This window comes from Bombyx mandarina, chromosome 04 (genome assembly GCF_030267445.1).
Source record: "Bombyx mandarina strain Sakado chromosome 04, ASM3026744v2".
Classification (NCBI taxonomy): Eukaryota; Metazoa; Arthropoda; class Insecta; order Lepidoptera; family Bombycidae; genus Bombyx; species Bombyx mandarina.
Genome location: NC_143211.1, coordinates 1,050,931 through 1,068,905, shown reverse-complemented (window position 1 = coordinate 1,068,905; position 17,975 = coordinate 1,050,931). Strand labels below are relative to the sequence as shown.

The 17,975-nt window shown below is 34.5% G+C and overlaps 2 protein-coding genes across 3 annotated transcripts; one reads left to right on the top strand and one right to left on the bottom strand.

The window, feature by feature from the left end:
* The first annotated feature begins 350 nt into the window (after nt 1–350).
* fwe (calcium channel flower) lies at nt 351–14,541 on the top strand. 2 transcript variants are annotated; one of them, XM_089740167.1, is made up of 6 exons: nt 351–492; nt 578–698; nt 4,281–4,488; nt 5,618–5,728; nt 8,746–8,864; nt 9,824–14,541. In XM_089740167.1, the coding sequence occupies exons 1-5, from the start codon at nt 490–492 to the stop codon at nt 8,858–8,860; spliced, it is 558 nt and encodes a 185-aa protein (XP_089596293.1). In that variant the 5' UTR covers nt 351–489; the 3' UTR covers nt 8,861–8,864; nt 9,824–14,541. The 2 variants fall into 2 exon arrangements, with proteins under 2 accessions (XP_089596293.1, XP_089596292.1); XM_089740166.1 differs by lacking the exon at nt 8,746–8,864.
* Nucleotides 14,542–14,582: 41 nt separating this feature from the next.
* On the bottom strand, nt 14,583–17,550 carry Lamtor5 (Late endosomal/lysosomal adaptor, MAPK and MTOR activator 5). The gene is made up of 2 exons (XM_089740168.1): nt 17,188–17,550; nt 14,583–16,422 (listed from the first exon to the last, which is right to left on the bottom strand). The coding sequence occupies exon 1, from the start codon at nt 17,461–17,463 to the stop codon at nt 17,191–17,193; it is 273 nt and encodes a 90-aa protein (XP_089596294.1). The 5' UTR covers nt 17,464–17,550; the 3' UTR covers nt 14,583–16,422; nt 17,188–17,190.
* Nucleotides 17,551–17,975: the final 425 nt, after the last annotated feature.

Here is a 17,975-nt window from a genome sequence, read left to right as displayed (position 1 = left end):
CTGCCAGGGATCACTGTCACTTTCATTTCTTCAATGATTACCTATCTTGTTATCTTCTCGATTAACTGGGAACCGCATTAATATTAGTATTAACTGTGAATAGCATTATTATTTACACACATAAAGTTAGACTGTGTTGTGTGAAGAATGAAATGAAATGAATTTTCTGGAACAGTAATCAGGTTGCAATGTATTTGAATGAACCCAATGGAGTGCAACCAAATGAGATAAAATGAATTAATGTAGCATTAAAAGGATGGCGACTCACTGAAATTTTAATAGATTTTTGAAAGAACTCGAGAAGCCACATCTAACCGGCTATAATTCATTTTCTCACTCTAATGGACATGCAAACGTTTATTTGAGCTTATAATTCACTTCCATTGTGTCACTGTCAGCATTAGTCTATGCTGTCAGTGTCAGAGTGTGAGATAACAGTTTCGTTGACAGCGCAGGCGGTACTGGCAGGTTGAATTGATTTTCACAAAAATGGTGAGGATATTTATTCGTAAATAAATTAAAAATTTATTATACAAATCTTCAAAAGGTAAACTTATGATTTGTTTTTATGTTGTAGTCGTTAACGGACAAGATATCGATGCTCATGTCGCGTCCGGGGGGTGACAATGCCCAGAAAGATGACGTTCCTACTTGGATGCGATATGCTGGACGGGGTCTTGGAACAGTTGGCAGCTTCAGTTAGTATTCTTATTTATCACTATGATCAAGTTTAAATAGTACCACAGTGAAATATTCGAAATGACTAAACTCAAGGCTTAGATTAAAATTAACAAAGACACTGGAATGGAATTATGTTATGTCCACTACATTTTAGATATGTATATTTTTTTATCTAATAATCAACCAATAATAATAAGGGAAGAATCCAACTCAAATACCAAGTACACTTTTAATTACGACACTTTCACATACCATTTCTTAATTGAGTATAATAGATCAGTTTTTCAAATCATACTGTTTTCCTTGCTTCAAATTTTATTTTTTTCCTTATAATTTGATAAATGAATTGAAATTATGCTTGGATGAAATTAGATTATTGAAAAAAAAAGTAATGATTCATATAATGAATAATAAAAGTTTATTGATGATACTCTGAATTGATATAATTTGTAATAAAATCTCTAATTACATTAAACCTCAAAATAAATACTAAAACAAGTAAATTCTGTAAAAATCTTTTGTGACACATTATGTGACCATATAGAGAAAGAGCCCGCGACAGCCAGACCTTCGTTATTTTATAAAAGCTGAAAGTTTCTCTGTGTATGTCTCCAGCACAGGTAAGAACGACCCCCGACTATAGAGTTCCGATTGTGGTTACTTGGGCAGGTAACAGGCAGTTAAGGTATATAAAATAGTACCTTAAATTCGTTAAAGTATAAAGTTATTTTTTTTTATTAATTACTCCAGAATATCTTTAGAAATCACGATATCTATTGCCGGACACTTTTTATAGTTGCTACCCCCTGCCGGACACCCCTAAACTTTAATAAATTTTAATTATACTTTCGTTATACTATAAAACTGAATTTTATATATGTTACTTAGGGACTTATAAAAATATGTTACCCCAATAGCCAGACAGTTTTAATGGTTCTTACATCTTGCCGGACACATTGAGAGCCCGCTGTGCGAGCGCGAGGTAGCAACTGTTCATGCGGGTGTGAGTCAGATAGAGTGCTTAGTCTATTGTGATCTTTTACTGCACATCAGCTGTCATTTCTGGGATTTATCGTGCATTCTTCAGGAAAGGAAAATTAAAACCATATAAAACATTAAAAAAATATCCAAAGTACCAGGAAGCTTTCAAGAATTTCCGTAACAGCGAATCAATTGAAAATTTAGATCAACAACAAAACATCTATAATATCATTCAGATTTATATGCAATGTTTACAATGTCATGGCAATAGAAGGCATGAATGGCAATAGAAATCGTCGAAATATTGAAATATCATTTTAGGATATAATGCTGTTAGTTGGTCTGCTAATATTAATATGTTAATTTAAATTTGCTATCCCTATCATACACAACTATTATCATTGCCATGCAACATAATTAAAAATAATAATTGTAAAGATAGAGTAGGAAGCTGGGGAGAAAAGAAGTGTAAATAATTCCATTCCATATCCTAATTTTATTGAGTTCAATGTTTTGTAAATGTTTAATTGGCAAACATCATATTCACACTTTTATTTACATTAGTATCAAGTACATACACATACATGATAAGCATTGATAAAATTAAGATTTACATGACTTCCCATTAAATTTTAATGTTTTTAATTGATTTAAAAAGTCCTTGTAATCTATGATTTTTTATAGATTCTTACCATAGATTACTTATACCTTTTTTTCAATTATTGATTGTTGCAAGCCAAGGTTGATGTTTTTGTTGATGAAAGAAGTTTTACTTAGTTTCTAGGTTGTCACAGTCATGTGATAGGCAGTAAAAATATATATAATATCTTAAATTTAAAAATACTTACCTCTGTATTTTAAATTGTAAACATTTTGATTTGCATAATTACAGGTGGTAGGGTGAATTGTAAGGCTGTTCGGGTAAGCATTACAATAGTTTAAGTGGTGTTATGAAGGTCTCATGAGTTCTAGTTGAAAGGGTAGGGCAGCTGTACAACTCAATGAAGACTTCGACCTCTCGTATCAGATTGGGAGGCGGAGGTATAATGTGATGTCTCTAGGTTTCAGTAACATTTAAAACTAGGTTGACTGTCATCTCTGTTTTTTTAAATTATGATTGAGAAATTACTGATGGCGCGTAGGCCTTTCCAGTTTTATCAGGACAGGTGGGCGAGCAAGGACTCAGCCAGGAGGGGTGGGATTTGCTAACAGCTACCCGAGCGCCTCCAAAGGAGACCTAAGAACTCAAGAGTAGCTGTTTTGGGAATTAATCTACTACATGAATGATGAACGGTTTAATATGTGTACTAAAACCAAACTCATATTAAGTCGTCGGCTGTAATCGTTTTGGAATAGAAATGTAATAATCCATAGCGCCAACTATGTATGAATATGAATGAATTAGGTACTGACATTTTACCGATAAAATAATATAGATGGGTGGAGGATGTCAGCTTTGTGCTTTGGAACAACTTGTTTCTTAACTACCATAGAATAGAAGAAATACAGCAGAGTCCTGAATCGCGCTAGTGACATTTACAAAAGAACCTTACATACCATACGAGGAAGGCCTGAAGAGTTCAGAGCCTAAGGTAATTGCAGTCGCATTAATTAACTCTCTTTACCTGTCACGAGTTCATCGATATCTAATAAATATTTAAGGAGAGTTTTGTGTAGTTTGAATCATTATTCTCAGAGGTATTGAACTGTTTGTATCAAAATGACTGAGTCGTCGCTACATTTGATGCCACCATAGCATTGCGCTTACGTAAAATTCTCTGGGAAAACAGCCAGATAAATTTGTAGACGTAATTTCTGCAGTATATTGGGAACCTGCATAAATTTTAGGCACGGGCCAAAGATCGGCTGCGATTATATCAGCAAGGGTGAGAGTCTCGCGAAGATGACTTCCACTCTGGACGCCTAAAACCGTCATCACTAATTAGTGATGACGGTTTGACGAAAATTTTCAAACATCGATAGTCAAAGGAAGACTGTCGAATAAAATAATAGTATTGTTAGGCCGGTAAGAGTAACGCCATCTATCGCCGAATAGTCGAACGAATATCGAAGGATATAGTAGCATCTAGAGCGCTCGAGAAGTGCAACTCCATCTATTGTCAGATAGCGGAAACACAATGCCCAAAATGTGTGGAATATTCTCGACGATTTTAGGGATTTCGTCTCGACTATAAAAGCGTTGCAGAGATGGCACGCAGTCAGTTAGTAATCGGAACTATTCGAAGCGAAACAGCGAACGGATCACCTGTAGCGAAGCGGAAGAAGCGAATTGAGAGTTTTAAAGTGTATGTTCAGTGTTTTAAGTGTTCTAAGTATTGAATACAGTGTTACCTTGTAATTCGGTAGAATTTTATTTATCCCGAACCCCAGCGCGTAACAGTATGTATGTGAAAAGTTAGTCATGAACAAGGAACGAATTGGAGACATTTTGCCTTCGTTAGAATTTTTAGACCTGTGCGTTCGAAAGCGATGCAATTGGCGTGGATCAAGTTACAAACAACATTCGGACCGTCTACCGTGTAACAGCACTGTGGAAAACCGAAAGGATGGATAAACTGTTAATTCATTTTTATTGAACAGTCTTTTAATATTTCCAGTCGCCATCTTCTTTGGTCTCTTCAACTGCTTGGGCATTCTAACCTTGGACGTGCCGTGCCTGATCGCGGGCATATGGCAGATGCTTGCTGGTTTCATTGTCATAGTATGCGAGGCTCCCTGCTGCTGTTTCTTCATCGACTACGTGGGGACCTTGAGCCAGAAAATGGAGACCAGACCTTATTGGAACAAGGCCGCTATGTATCTTGGGTATGTTTTTTTTATTTTTATTGCTTAGATATGTGGACGAGCTCACAGCCCACCTGGTGTTAAGTGGTTACTGGAGCCTATAGACATCTACAACGTAAATGCGCCACACACCTTGGTTGTATTTGATTCTGGTGTTATCAATGGACATGGCGTTAAGATTTTCTTGGGGTTGCGATCCACCAATTTGGCGGTTACCGTAGGCCAAAAAACAACTCCGTGTTACCATCTAGCTATAGAGACGAGATCAAAGATTCAATTCCATTGAAATAACCATGCCTCCGAATTCAGGAAGTCGGATGAGTTATCGGATGTGTGTTATGTAGGTCAAAACTATGGTGTGACAGTAGGGTACGTTGGTGGAAGAAGAGCATTGGCTTCACAGGTTCTGTCTTTGGTTTCGGCTACGGTTTCCATACCGGCTGAATAAATCCGCACGTGGCTTACTCTGTTGAATTAAAATAATCTTGTGCTAACACTTGGTGTTTGTTACATTCCAAACGTTGACATACAGATATGACACAGAGGTGATACATATTTGGGTACAACGAAATCTAGGACACACAATTTGGTTTGAACTAGTTGTGACTACTACTAGGCCCCCTGGTAGTCGAAACTCGACTATAATTAATTGAAATTATAAGTTTGTACACTATTATGATTCTATTTTCAAAGACTATTCTACGCCTACACTATAGAAAAATATTAATAAAGACAAACAATAATTAATCTATTTTCAATTTGACCACAGACGTCAAGAACAAAAGTTTGACAATAAATAAATAGTATGCATGCGTGTGTGCGTCAAATACATGGTAATGTGTGTAATGTTTTTTTTATTGATTTAATGCGTATTTTGTATGCATAATTTAAAAAAATATTAACATTGTGCACTCCTCTATATTCTCTATAAGTGTGGGAAATTTCATACTTCTCCGTCCACGCAATTTTCGTAAAAACGGGTACAAAGTTTTTGCTTCACGTATATAGTTTAAAGATGGGCACACATACATCGAGTTCGCGTCTCGAAGTAGGAGTTTCACGGGCTAAGTGTGGTTATAGGTTATCTCTAACACTAGTTAGGATTTCCGGTTATTGTGTGTGATTATTAAATGCTTTGCTTTTGTTACAGACTGGCCGTGCCTCCGTTTTTCCTTTGCTTCTTCAGTTTCAGTACGTGGTTGGGTAGCGGACTGATATTCGCCACCGGGATCATATACGGAATGATGGCGCTCGGCAAAAAGTCAGTTTCCTTGTGTTTTATTGATATTAAAATTGTTAACTCATCGTTTGAAATATGTAAGGTTCAATTTAGTATATAGTGTGTTACGCGGTTACATAAAAACACATACGTACATAGGTAAACTATATATATATATTTTTTATTTTTGATTTATTAGGTGTGTAAACGAGCTACGTTCCATCTGATGTTAAGTGGTTATCAGAGCCCATAGACATATACAACGTAACCTCCGTCACCCACCTCGAGATATGAGTACTAAGGTTTCAGTTTTAACACTGCAACGGCTGCCCCACCCTTCAAACTGAAACGCATTACTGCTTCACGGCAGAAAAAGGCAGGGTGGTGGTACATACCTCTGCGGACGTTAAGTTTTGTTTTTATTGTGTAGAAGGGTGAACGAGCTTATGGCTCCGCTGTTGTTAAGTAGTTACGGGAACCAACAGACATTACAATGTGTATGTCGCAACCGATCTTGATACTCGAGGTTTATATCTTAAATTTTAATGTTAAAGTAATTAATAAATCTAATTAGTTCAACCTTTATCAATTAACTAGTAGCGACTCTTTGTATTCCTACTACTACATTACGTTAAATCAATCAGATTAAGTACCCCAGTATTTACTGTATGTTTATTATATATACATAATCTGCCAAGTATGAAACGTGATACCTAAACAATAATTATAAGTTTATGTAAAACAGAACAAGTTAAGGTGTTAAGATAGTAAAAGTTAAAAATATAAGCGCATGTTTGTTGCAATTGGTCGTGAATAATCTTCCCCCCAATGTGCTTAGTGCGGGTTTAAAGTTAACTCAAATTTGTATGGAGTTGGAACAGCTTCCCTTCGTTTGCCGCTAGAGGCGTTGTTCCAACTTTTTTTTTATTGCTTAAATGGGTGGTTGGGTGGAACTCCATACAAATTTGAGTTAACTTTAAACCCGCACTAAGCACACTGCTCCAGAACTTGTGGGCAAACCGGGGAATGTAAAGACCGAATACACATAATAACCGAAGACCCCGAGTGCGCTATGTTGTGAATGTGCCTTTAAATGTCTTTAAATACCTACGTGTTTTTCTTATTGACAAATGTCTCATTGACAGATGTCAAGTTTGACAGCTTTTTTTGGCGGTGATGGGATTAACGAATGTACTTCTATTATGTATGATGTATGATTGCGTGTGTTTCGCCGATGAGAAACTGTTTGTTTCATAAGGCAAAATTGCTGTGCAATAGGATTCGAATTATGCACTTATTCTATTGAGTAAAATGTTATTGATAAGCACAATGATAGTGAATGAAAATAACAAAGTTTGAATGATGGTATATTATATAAAAATCTTTATTGTTAAACTCAAGGGGTAGGTACATTTTACTCACAATGACCCCTGATTGTTCGAAATTTAGATATTACGTTTACCCTTTTGTTTTGTTACTAACATCTTGAAAATAAAATCATATATGATTCATAGTAGAAATTCGCTCGACTGTTATGTTATTTGAATGATCTATCATCTATATCGAAAATAAGGTTGCAAAAAAAGCAAATCGATTGACAAACAGAAGAAAATTGTATTAAGCTGTTTGTCTATGCCTATAAATAGAATTCGTATGTGAGTTTATTTGTTATGTTTTCACGTCTTCCACTGATTATGTTCGGAGTGTTGTTGTTAAGGGTAGAGAGAAAAAAAGTATTCTTGAAAGATATTTTTTTCTGCACTGACGCTAACAAAGCTGCCGGTAAAGGCTAGTTGATATTAAAACGAAGAAGCTATTAATAACGTAAATTAAAAGTATGCTTGTGATCGCCAATATCCAATCCCGACCCACCTTGATAATGGCACCCAAACATCCAGAGCCGGTATTTTAACAATAACATATTTAACTTTCTTTAAATATTGTTATGTTATTGTTGCATGCATGCATGTGACTAGGAGATGTATGGAAATGGTAGTGCAGAGGGGGAAGGGGTCGACCGAAGAAGACGTCGATGGAGTGTGTGAATGACGATATAAGAAAGAGAGAGGAGTGAGTGTTGAGATGACGGCTGATAGAAAATAATGGAATAGAAAAATTCGCTGTGCCAACCGCACCTAGTGGGATAAGTTGGAGGACAAAAAAATTAAGATATTTAACTTTCCTTAATATATATCGTTAACGAGAATTCTTGTTTCCGTTAAAGATTCAGAAGCAATTTTGCCTTATGGAATGATAACATTTGGTGTGATCATTAATCGATATAGCTTAATATTTATTTTGTGTGTTTGAAGTCGACTTGCTAACTAACAAACACGCGGAGCTGTACTACCGCGTATCGGATTAGAAATCTAAGCTAGGAATTGTATCTGTAAATAAATAAATTGATATTTCCGTTCAAAAAAACGAAACAGAAATTGCCATATAAAAAATAAATTTCTACTGTAGGTAAATCTGTCTAATAGATAATCATATTTCGGTTCTCGTGAGTCGTAGCCATAATTAAAACTATTTACGACTTATTGCTATGAATTTGCATCGTTTCAATTTACGGTTTTCGTGGTCATGGACAGACTTCAAGACGTGATCATTGACATGTCAATGTTGTTCTGACAATTAGGTTATGATACTCGGCTTTTATATAACCTTTGCTTTTTATTGTAAAGATGAAAGCCCAAGTCAAAAACGGCAATAATCCAAGATACTCTTTCTGTATGCAAAGGCACGTAATAATAGTCTTTTTTTTTTAAATGAATGGGCACAATATTCGTTTTATGTCGATGAGAAATACCATCTGCAACTGAAAAGTGTTTGAATTGTCTTAAATAACAAGACATAATATAAATATAAAACATAATAAGCACGAGACTAATCACCAATGTAGTTTTAATTGTACAGGACAAGTTCAATGTGTTGAAATTTTTTCATTTTCTCTTAACGGGTCGAATGGAAATTGGAATTAAACTAGTCCCTAGTGTAGTAGTGACGGTAGTACAGCCCGTCCGTGTGAGGGGTGTGTGTAACGCGGACTGGGCGGGTAGGGGCTCCCGTGACGACATGGCGGCCATGGCGGGCGCCGGCTCCCCCGCGCAGCCACCCGCCCACGACCACACCCTCACCCTCATGGAGGACCCGGACGTCTGGCGCCCCAACTAAACAGGCAAACATAATCACACGCCATCACGACTCGTGGCTCGCTCGCTCGTTTTGCCAATATAATAACTCAATACATAATTTTGAGACAACTATTTAGAGACACTGTTTTTAGTTTCGCGAAAATCACAGAGTAATAAACTTGAAGTGAATTCATGACTTGGCAAATTGTTTTTAACATCAACTTGGTAACCATCTATATGGCAACACTTAGGGTGAACAGAATAACTGTTGTTTATGTGATTGATGTTATCAAAACAGTAAACTCTATTTTATAGTAACCAAAAATAGTATTTGAGTTATACAGATATACAGACCAATAACTATCGTAATAATCTTAATACTCATTTATAATCTGTTTTTTCTACAAATTATAAGATATTATGTCTGAAGTGTCAATTGCAATGTATTGCAATGTCTTTGCCTACGCGATTGCTTCACTGCAGTTTGCTTAGTGCGAGTTTTTTAACATTCTCAATAGCGTTAAAGTTAACTTAAGTTTGTATGGAGTTGGAGCGTTTTCTTACGTTTGCCGCTAGGGGCGTTGTTCCAACTGCATACTTTGAGTTAACTTTTACGCTATCGAGAGCGTTAAAAAACTCGAACTAAGCACTCAGGAGTAGCTAGATAGTTGTAGGTACGCGTTTGTTGTAAGTGAGGATCGCGTTATCTGAATTTGAACCCGCCATAGTTGGTACGCTGCAAACGCCATCTTCACTACTTGCAATCGATTTGGGGAAAGCGTGCGAGTCACGATTTCGAAGACGCTTAACACGCACTGTACAGCATACGATGCACCATTTGCTTACGTTTTTACATATTTTTTTGCATGTTTGTACAGTCATTTATTTGTTATATTTAGATTTTGTTTTAAGTAGGGCTTTTGTTTAAGCATGTTATTTTGCCTCCCACACCTGGTAACTTCAATAGGTATTATAATGTTTTATTTATTTATTTCTGTAACAGAGCGTCAATAGAAGACATGCGGTCGTCGGCGGCCAATCTGGAGGCGGGCGTGGGGCCAACGACCGCGCCCCGTGCGACCCTCGTTACCAACGAGCAGCCCGTCAGCTTCACCGGCACGCCTGTCACCAAGTGACCGCTCACCTTCCGCAAAGTTATGCGCTCCTAGTACTCGGACGTGAGACTTTTCATTTTTCAGAACATCATTTACTTCCTCAATAGTCGAGTTCCCTGGTACTTTTTGAAGGGCGACGTTCGAATTCCGAATTCAGACGTGTATTTTTTTTTAAAACTTCTCTTGAAGTTATGTTTGCCTGGTAGTTGCTTCAAATGTTTTTGTTAATCATATACAATTTTTGTAGTTAGTATATTTTATAGTTTTTAGGTTATTTATCAATTTTCTTTATCGTTACTTATAGTAAGGTCTTTTTAATATTAATACCAATTGAGGCTGTACGTTGTAAAATGACATGATCTTAATTAGGTAAACTTTTTATGTGCTCAAAGTGTTCCAAAACACAATGGGGAAAGTTATTAAAGTTAACACGAGCGAATCGTTAAATTTCCAGGTGTTCTGCATAGGGTTGCCAGGAGCGTATAAATTAATGTTTTTTTTCCAAATTGTTTCGTACTGAATTGTTTAAAAGACGTTACTACCTATGTTATTTATTAAGATTTATTTTGTAAGTTGCTTTCAATTTCGACGAGACTCATAATAACTTATTTTAGGTAATACAAATATATTTTTAAACTCTAGAAACTTTTACGATTCCAATGTTAAAAAATAGTGAATTGTCGGTCAAATTATATTATCGACCTTCATATTTCTGCTGCTGCTGTATGCTTTGTTTCAAAGGATATTGTCGCCGTCTTTCAGCATGTCTCAAGGTTACCATAACCATGATTTCCAGGATGTCTAAAAAATCAAAGGAAAATATATGTTTAGCTGTGTAAACCGATATGGCAACTTTGTTTTTAGAACATCAAGTAAAAAACAATATGAAATCATTTCAATCAAAATGTTTTATTGGCAGCCTAATATTATTAATTTATGTAAAAAAAGGGCTGTAATTTTTTTCTTCATTTATAAATGTATTTACGCGCATATCCAGACGCTGTCGTTGAAAAGATAAATCAGATGTGTAGGTATATGAATAGTATAATGCATGTTCACTTGTTAAGTAGTACTTGTAGGTTTGTTCGTAATTGTAAAGTCGCGTTGTAGATATTACAGAAGTACAGAGGTTGAATAGGTTTCGTCTAGCGAAATTTTGTGATGTGGTAACACTATACCTATTCATTGATGCAAAGGCTATAAGGTCTTGTAACCATTGGCCGTAAATAAATAAAAAAAAAATTCATTGATGCAAACAACAATAAATTTATTAATCAGACAAGTATGTAGTAATGCTGTCTATTCCTACATTTATTTATTAGATAAATTTAATAGCAAATTTGTAAAGTAAATTAGTTATCAGTCAAATATAAAGTTTAGATGAAATATTACGGGAGAACGATTGAATTATTTTTTTATATTCTTTAATTGTTGATATGAAGTACATAGTTGTCTTTGTTGCACGATTTGTGAAATTGAAAAGTTTTTCAAAGAATAGTAACATAAAATAGATAGTCCAATGTTCATTGATTTAGTGATGTAAAATATGTATATTTCAAGAAAAAATCATGTACTACTACTAAATATTATTACAATATTTATGATGTTAATACAGTAATGTCAATATAACGTTTCTTGTTTAAAATAAATAGGCTAAAGACTTTGGATAAATCTATCTGATCTTCTAGAGTTTTTTGTTTAGGAGTGATCTAGAATATTCCATAAATTGTAACTATGAAACACAGGCTCGATTGAAGGAGGTATGAAGTATGACGCTATCACGTATGTACGTTTTGCGTCGCCTGCGTTTAATTACAACATTCCAATTATTATTTTTCCTTGATTTGTTGATATTAAGGCTTATTTTTATGAACGTCCTAAATCACAAGGGTGACAAACACATAATGCCATTGTGCACAGTACACGACGGGATACGAACCCATAAATATTTTATCTCTTCTTCCCTTTTTTTAAGTATGGCAATTAGCTTATTAAGACGCTGTTGTTGCCAGTGTAGAATTAAAAAAAACTTCAATTATTAATTACATGCATATTCTGTTAAATGCAAGATGATAAATAATATGGACCGAAATGAGATGAAGATTGATAAATTTGAAACTTAAATAAATTAGGATGATTTGAAATGAAACGAGATGCGATCGTATTTGATAAATTCTCAGTAAAATGGTGGTTATTTATGAAGACTTTTTGAGTGAACTTTTTGGAAGAACACGAGAAGCCACGTTCGGCGGCTTTGTTTCATTTTTCCGATATTCATGCACTTTCACAGATGCTAAACAGTTAATAAACCACAGCTATCACACGTTTAAATCTAAAGAAACACTAAATTACAAAATTAAACAATTCCCACAACGTCGCTCCCCGCGTTTTCTCCAAAAAGTCCTTACGTTATCGAACCGAGCAGTTTTCTAGATGCTTCCATAGTTGAAAACATCACGACGCAGTTCACATATGAAATTAAATTTGCTGAGCGTTGTTTTTACTGTCGGTGTTATGGCTGTTTTGCTCGTTGAGTTTACATTACCATTTACAGTTCTTGCACAAACAGCACACACGAGCAAACAGCACAATTTTCACGATTTATTCCTACTTCCCTTGCCTGCTTACATTTGTCTGTGTACAGAAGACCGATTGATAATGTTGATCTCAATAACCGTTTGAAGATTCCGGGAACACGATATCGGTTATTATTGTTTCGTTTACCGTTGCGTTCATCTGTAGTTCGTTTTCAGAGAGCACGTCGTCACGCACCGCTCGATCTCCCACGATTTTTCATAAGCGCCATGACTTGTTACGCCAAACAAAATTGGAACAGTTCTCAGCGTTTAGGCCGCGAATTTACTGTCCATGGCTTCGTCTATGTCCACGAGCCACATTGACTAGTTAGGTACCATGGTGTCAGATGGACCACAACTGCATCATATAAAGCTCAACTCGCGCCTTCAAATTTAAATGTATTTGTTATGCAAGTTGACATCAATATGAGCGAGCATGTTTAGTTTTATCAAGTCTCAGGGCTCTCGGAAATTGCTTGTTATATGAGGAACTTTGGTCGCGTTGGCAGTCATTACAAAACACGGTCTCAGATTCCGTTAGCACGGGAACAGATGGTATCCTTTACTGTAAGTAAATGAATAGCTACGTTCATAAATAAAACGCTTCCAAGTATTATCGAGTGAAAGGCGACTAGTCTTAGATATTCGTAATTTTAGTAAAACGGTATTGCTCATAACCGACCAATACAATCTGGGTACCTGTGGCTTCTTTGGACTTTTGGACTGATCCAAATTTTATGATACATAATACAAAATGGTCGGATCCTTTAAAACTGACCGTAAATAGACAATGGAATAGAGCCTATGTACGTAACGTGTGATGGAGTGGTCAGTGGCTTCTCACGGCTCGCAGATCTTGTCTAGGGTGGTCAACGGTTAGGCGTGTTGGTGGTTTCTCAGTGTGGTTCTTCATAAGCTCTATCAGATGTAGAGCGAAGTCGCTTACCATTGAGGACTCTCTTTCGTTTAAATAAGGAAACGTCATAGCATTCAAGAATCACCAAGAGTTCATTTTAGAGTCAGCTGGAACTTGGCTGAAACGATCTTTGCAGAGTGTCCAGGCAGTAGAGATAAACTCTGCTCATTTGGCTGGCAGTCCGATCGTCATATCAGTTGTTCAGAGAAAAATGGCTTTAGACTTGGAGGAACTGAATTATGAAGACTTAAAAATTACGAACAAAGCAGAATCTTAAACATTTACCCAGATTGGTAATATGGTTATAGTTACAATAGCTGATTTTATGCATGCACGTTGCCTTAAATGAAAAATTATTATATGAAATTTAACTTATGTAACTAGTTATGCATAACTAATATTGTCATCTAGTGTTGTTGAATTTTGCTTATATTCTGAAAATTTAATTGATCATGATTTTCTTTTTTTTTCTGTGTACATAATGTAGTGATAATGATCTACTACTGTTTTTCATAGTTTAATTTATGTTCTACAATTTTGTAATCGGAATGTAATTACATAAGATTTCTACACAGGACCACTCTTTTCGTCTAAAACAAAACACACTTTATGAGGGTAAAATTTAAAAAAAAAAGAATGTCCCACGCTGGACTAATATAGGACGTTAATGAGGATAATGATGAAAATGTCAATTTAAAATATTAATATTCGGATCCGAACCGAGATGGTAATATTTCGTATTGTTGCATAAAAATAAATAATAGTCAAGTTTTGGTCGAATTTAATCTATCATATTCCTTGATGAGGTCTTAGGTTGGTAAGCTTTTCAAGAATTTATCATAAACATGAACTGTTTCTATGGTTCTTTTTAAGTCATTTATCAACATATATTTTTTGTATATTGTTTATTTTATTTAATCAAATAAATTACTTATAATCATCATAGTTTTTTTTTGTATATTATCAATGTGGAGTAAATGTTTTGTGTTTATTTGAAACGCAAATTATTCCAGTAAATATTTTATAATAACTATACATAGTCGTAAGCGGTTGTTCTCGTCAAGTTAATGTTACTGTTAGTATTGCATATCTGTAATAAATGTGTGTATATTGATGTTCTTGTTTTCATTGCCTCGTACTAGGAAAATAATAACATTTCACATAAACCATATATTATAATCTTTGTAAACATCATATATAAAATAACAAGAGATGCTTAACATTAATTAAAAGAATCGTTTCGTTTCTGTAGTCTTTTAAAAGCTATCCACAGCCTAAGTGAGTAGACTATTATCAAAGCCGGCAATGTGACTTGGACAATTATTGGTAAATCAGAAAACCGAATTATTGACTTTGTATTCCATTGGCAGTCACAAAACTCTTCTGAACGACATCTTAGATAAATAACAGGTTAAGTTAATACTTTATTTAATGCAGGTTTTGAACCGTATTCTTTGAAGGAGACGATTATATTCAAATCAATCTGTATTGACATATCAATAACATTTTTTTGTCCAAATGCACAGATTGCCACCTTTGATAATAGACGACTCAAGTAACTGTTTGTCCTGTGGAACATTTAAGTTTATAAAGTGTAGGGTGCCTAACACCAAATCTTACAATAAATAGTCCATAACTAAATGATAAGTGTTATAGGTAGTTTTCCAATTACAGAGCATAATGCGACTCAGTGAAGCAAAATGCCGAATTATGCTGAAGCTTAATTGGAACGTCAATTAGTTTTCAAATGCATCAGCAGAGTGCGCTAAGTTAGCACAGTTTTAATTAACATTGATCATTTCTAAGAAACTACGACGAAACGAAAGCCTTACAATTTGTTTCAACATAATATAATATTACTAACGATCATATAAACAAAATTTCGATCAATGCCAACTTAAAGAAAAAACACTTGTCAATTTTCTGTCACTGAGTCGGTATCGATTGCGAGTATCAGCAGTACTTTTGAGAGTGCTCGATTGTGCGAAGCGTTGCTGTAGTTGGAACATTCAACATTGAGCATTATGCCGCATAACGCGCTCTTGTGCTGTAATTGGATAACTACCAAAATGATCATTAATAATATTTTCTTACAGTAGAACCACTCCCCATACTTTTCCTTACTTAAACTTAATTTTTATATTAAAACTTTTAAAATAAGAACGAAATTATGATCCTATAAGAACAAACTTTCCACATCTAACAAATATTTTTTACTTTTTACTATTTTTTAGCGAGCAGAAAAAGAAAGTTTTTAAATGTAAACAATTATTTAGTTAACTAAAGCAATTTTTAACTTATAACAAAAAATAATTAATGCAAGATTAAACAGTAAAAGTACTTAAACGATGTTTACAACTCAAAAACCAAAGAAAAACATACTATGTTATATATTATTTGAGAATAATCCTGAAGATCCTGGTCGGTCCAATGGGATACTCTTATTATATTATTCTATTGTTCTGGGTGGTCATTTATAAGTGTGCTAAATTTCAATTATATAATGTTTCGAGGTGGGTTGAAATAATGTTCAATGATGCATACAGGCAAAGCTAATTAACAAGCATAATAATAATTAAAAAAAACAGTTATTATTATATGAAGAAACTAGAGGGTTTTTGTATTTGCTGAAAAACTTAAACTTGGAATACAATATTATGTTAATCATAATTGTTAAACTTCTGCTTAGTATGGTGGTAAGGCATTACAATAATTTACCAGTATTATATAATGTTTATGTGGTTCTACATTTTGTGATTGGTAGGTAATACTTTAGATAAATTTTGAAATTAAAATCTACATAAACAAGTATAAATTTGATTTATGTTATTTTGGGGGTCAGTTAAAAAGTAAACAATAATTTTAATTTATTTCCTATCACTAGACATAACCTCCTGAGAGATGTTAAGTTAACATACTTTTGGCTGAATAATACACAATCTTCTGGACAGCTTGCTTACCAGAATACTTCAATGTTGTTTTAAATTTTATTTTTCTGAAAAACAAATAAACTTTATTTAACTGTAAATGAAACTTAAATAATTACTAATAATGTATGAGTGTGAATAATGTATGTGAGTATGTGAATGCTATCACCCACCATCTTGTGACTTCATTTTTATTATTCTTTTCATGAATGGATTTATTTTCAAGAACTTGCATTATAATCATTATTAATAATAATAGAAAAAATAATAGAATAATAATAGAAGTTTTTATATAATATATTATTTTATATAATATATATAATTTTATATTTATATAATATATTATTTTATATAATATATATAATTTTATATTTATATAATATTTATATATTATATAATATATTATATAAAAATAAAAAATACCCTCAGTGTGGATTGGGAGAGGCCTATGTCCAGCAGTGGACAACTATGGGCTGATGATGATGTTGATGAAGCAGTAAAGGTTCAGTTACTCCCATAACTTGTGTGTTCATAGTGCGTAATGTAATTTTCTATATAACAAAAATCTCAGTATAAGGTTTTGGGGAATTTATCTTTTCGTGTTAGTGTGGAATCGTGTTGTAAAATACCGTGTTATAGTAGGGCTAGCTACCTGTACATTAAAATATTGTCATTACATTTCACTTATGTCATAACTTACAAGTAATTTCATGTTCCATAGAAAACTATGTTGTGAAGTAACAGCAAAGAGTTCATTTAAGTTCAAGGCCGTTCATACATATCATGATAAACAATTATTACATTTTCAATAAATAAATAAAATATACAAGTACCTTCTATGTTTTCAATTTAAAAATCGCTCCGGTGATCGTGCCATGTCGTTGTATGAGGCACTGTTTATTATCAGTTTCAAGGCAAACTGTGGGCGGTTTCATGTTCGGTTGTATTTTACAGGCCTGTTCTGATATGGCAACGATTATCCCTGCAGAGTCTACGTGCGCGGCGCCTTTTGATGCCAAGCATAGTCCTTGTGGGTCCGCGATAAGACAGCCATTGACTTTAGGCATAGACATGATTTCTTCTACGACTTTGTCTAGATCGTTTTCCATTTTTATTAAGCAAATTTATATTAATTTATAAAAAAACACGATCAAAATCGACTGTCGACTGTCCTTTGGAAACTGGAAACAAAACAAAAGTTTCTTTGTTGACTTTTGACATAGCATCAGCATTGACAGATGTATTTTTTTAAAGTCTAGTTGGACAAGCAAATAAAGCCGTGTATAGAACTAAGTTTTTTGTTAGACTGAGCCGTGTTTGTGTTACGATAGTGAAATGGTACAAATAATTGAAAATTAATTTAAACACACTTGCATGGAATTCAAAATTATAATTTGCGTAATTACTGGTGGTAGGACCTCTTGCGAGTCCGCACGGGTACGTACCACCGCCCCGCTTATTTCTGCCGTGAAGCAGTAATGCGTTTCGGTTTGAAGGGTGGGGCAGCCGTTGTAACTATTCTGAGACCTTAGAACTTATATCTCAAGGTGTGTGGCGCATTTACGTTGTAGATGTCTATGGGCTCCAGTAATCACTTAACACCAGGTGGGCTGTGAGCTCG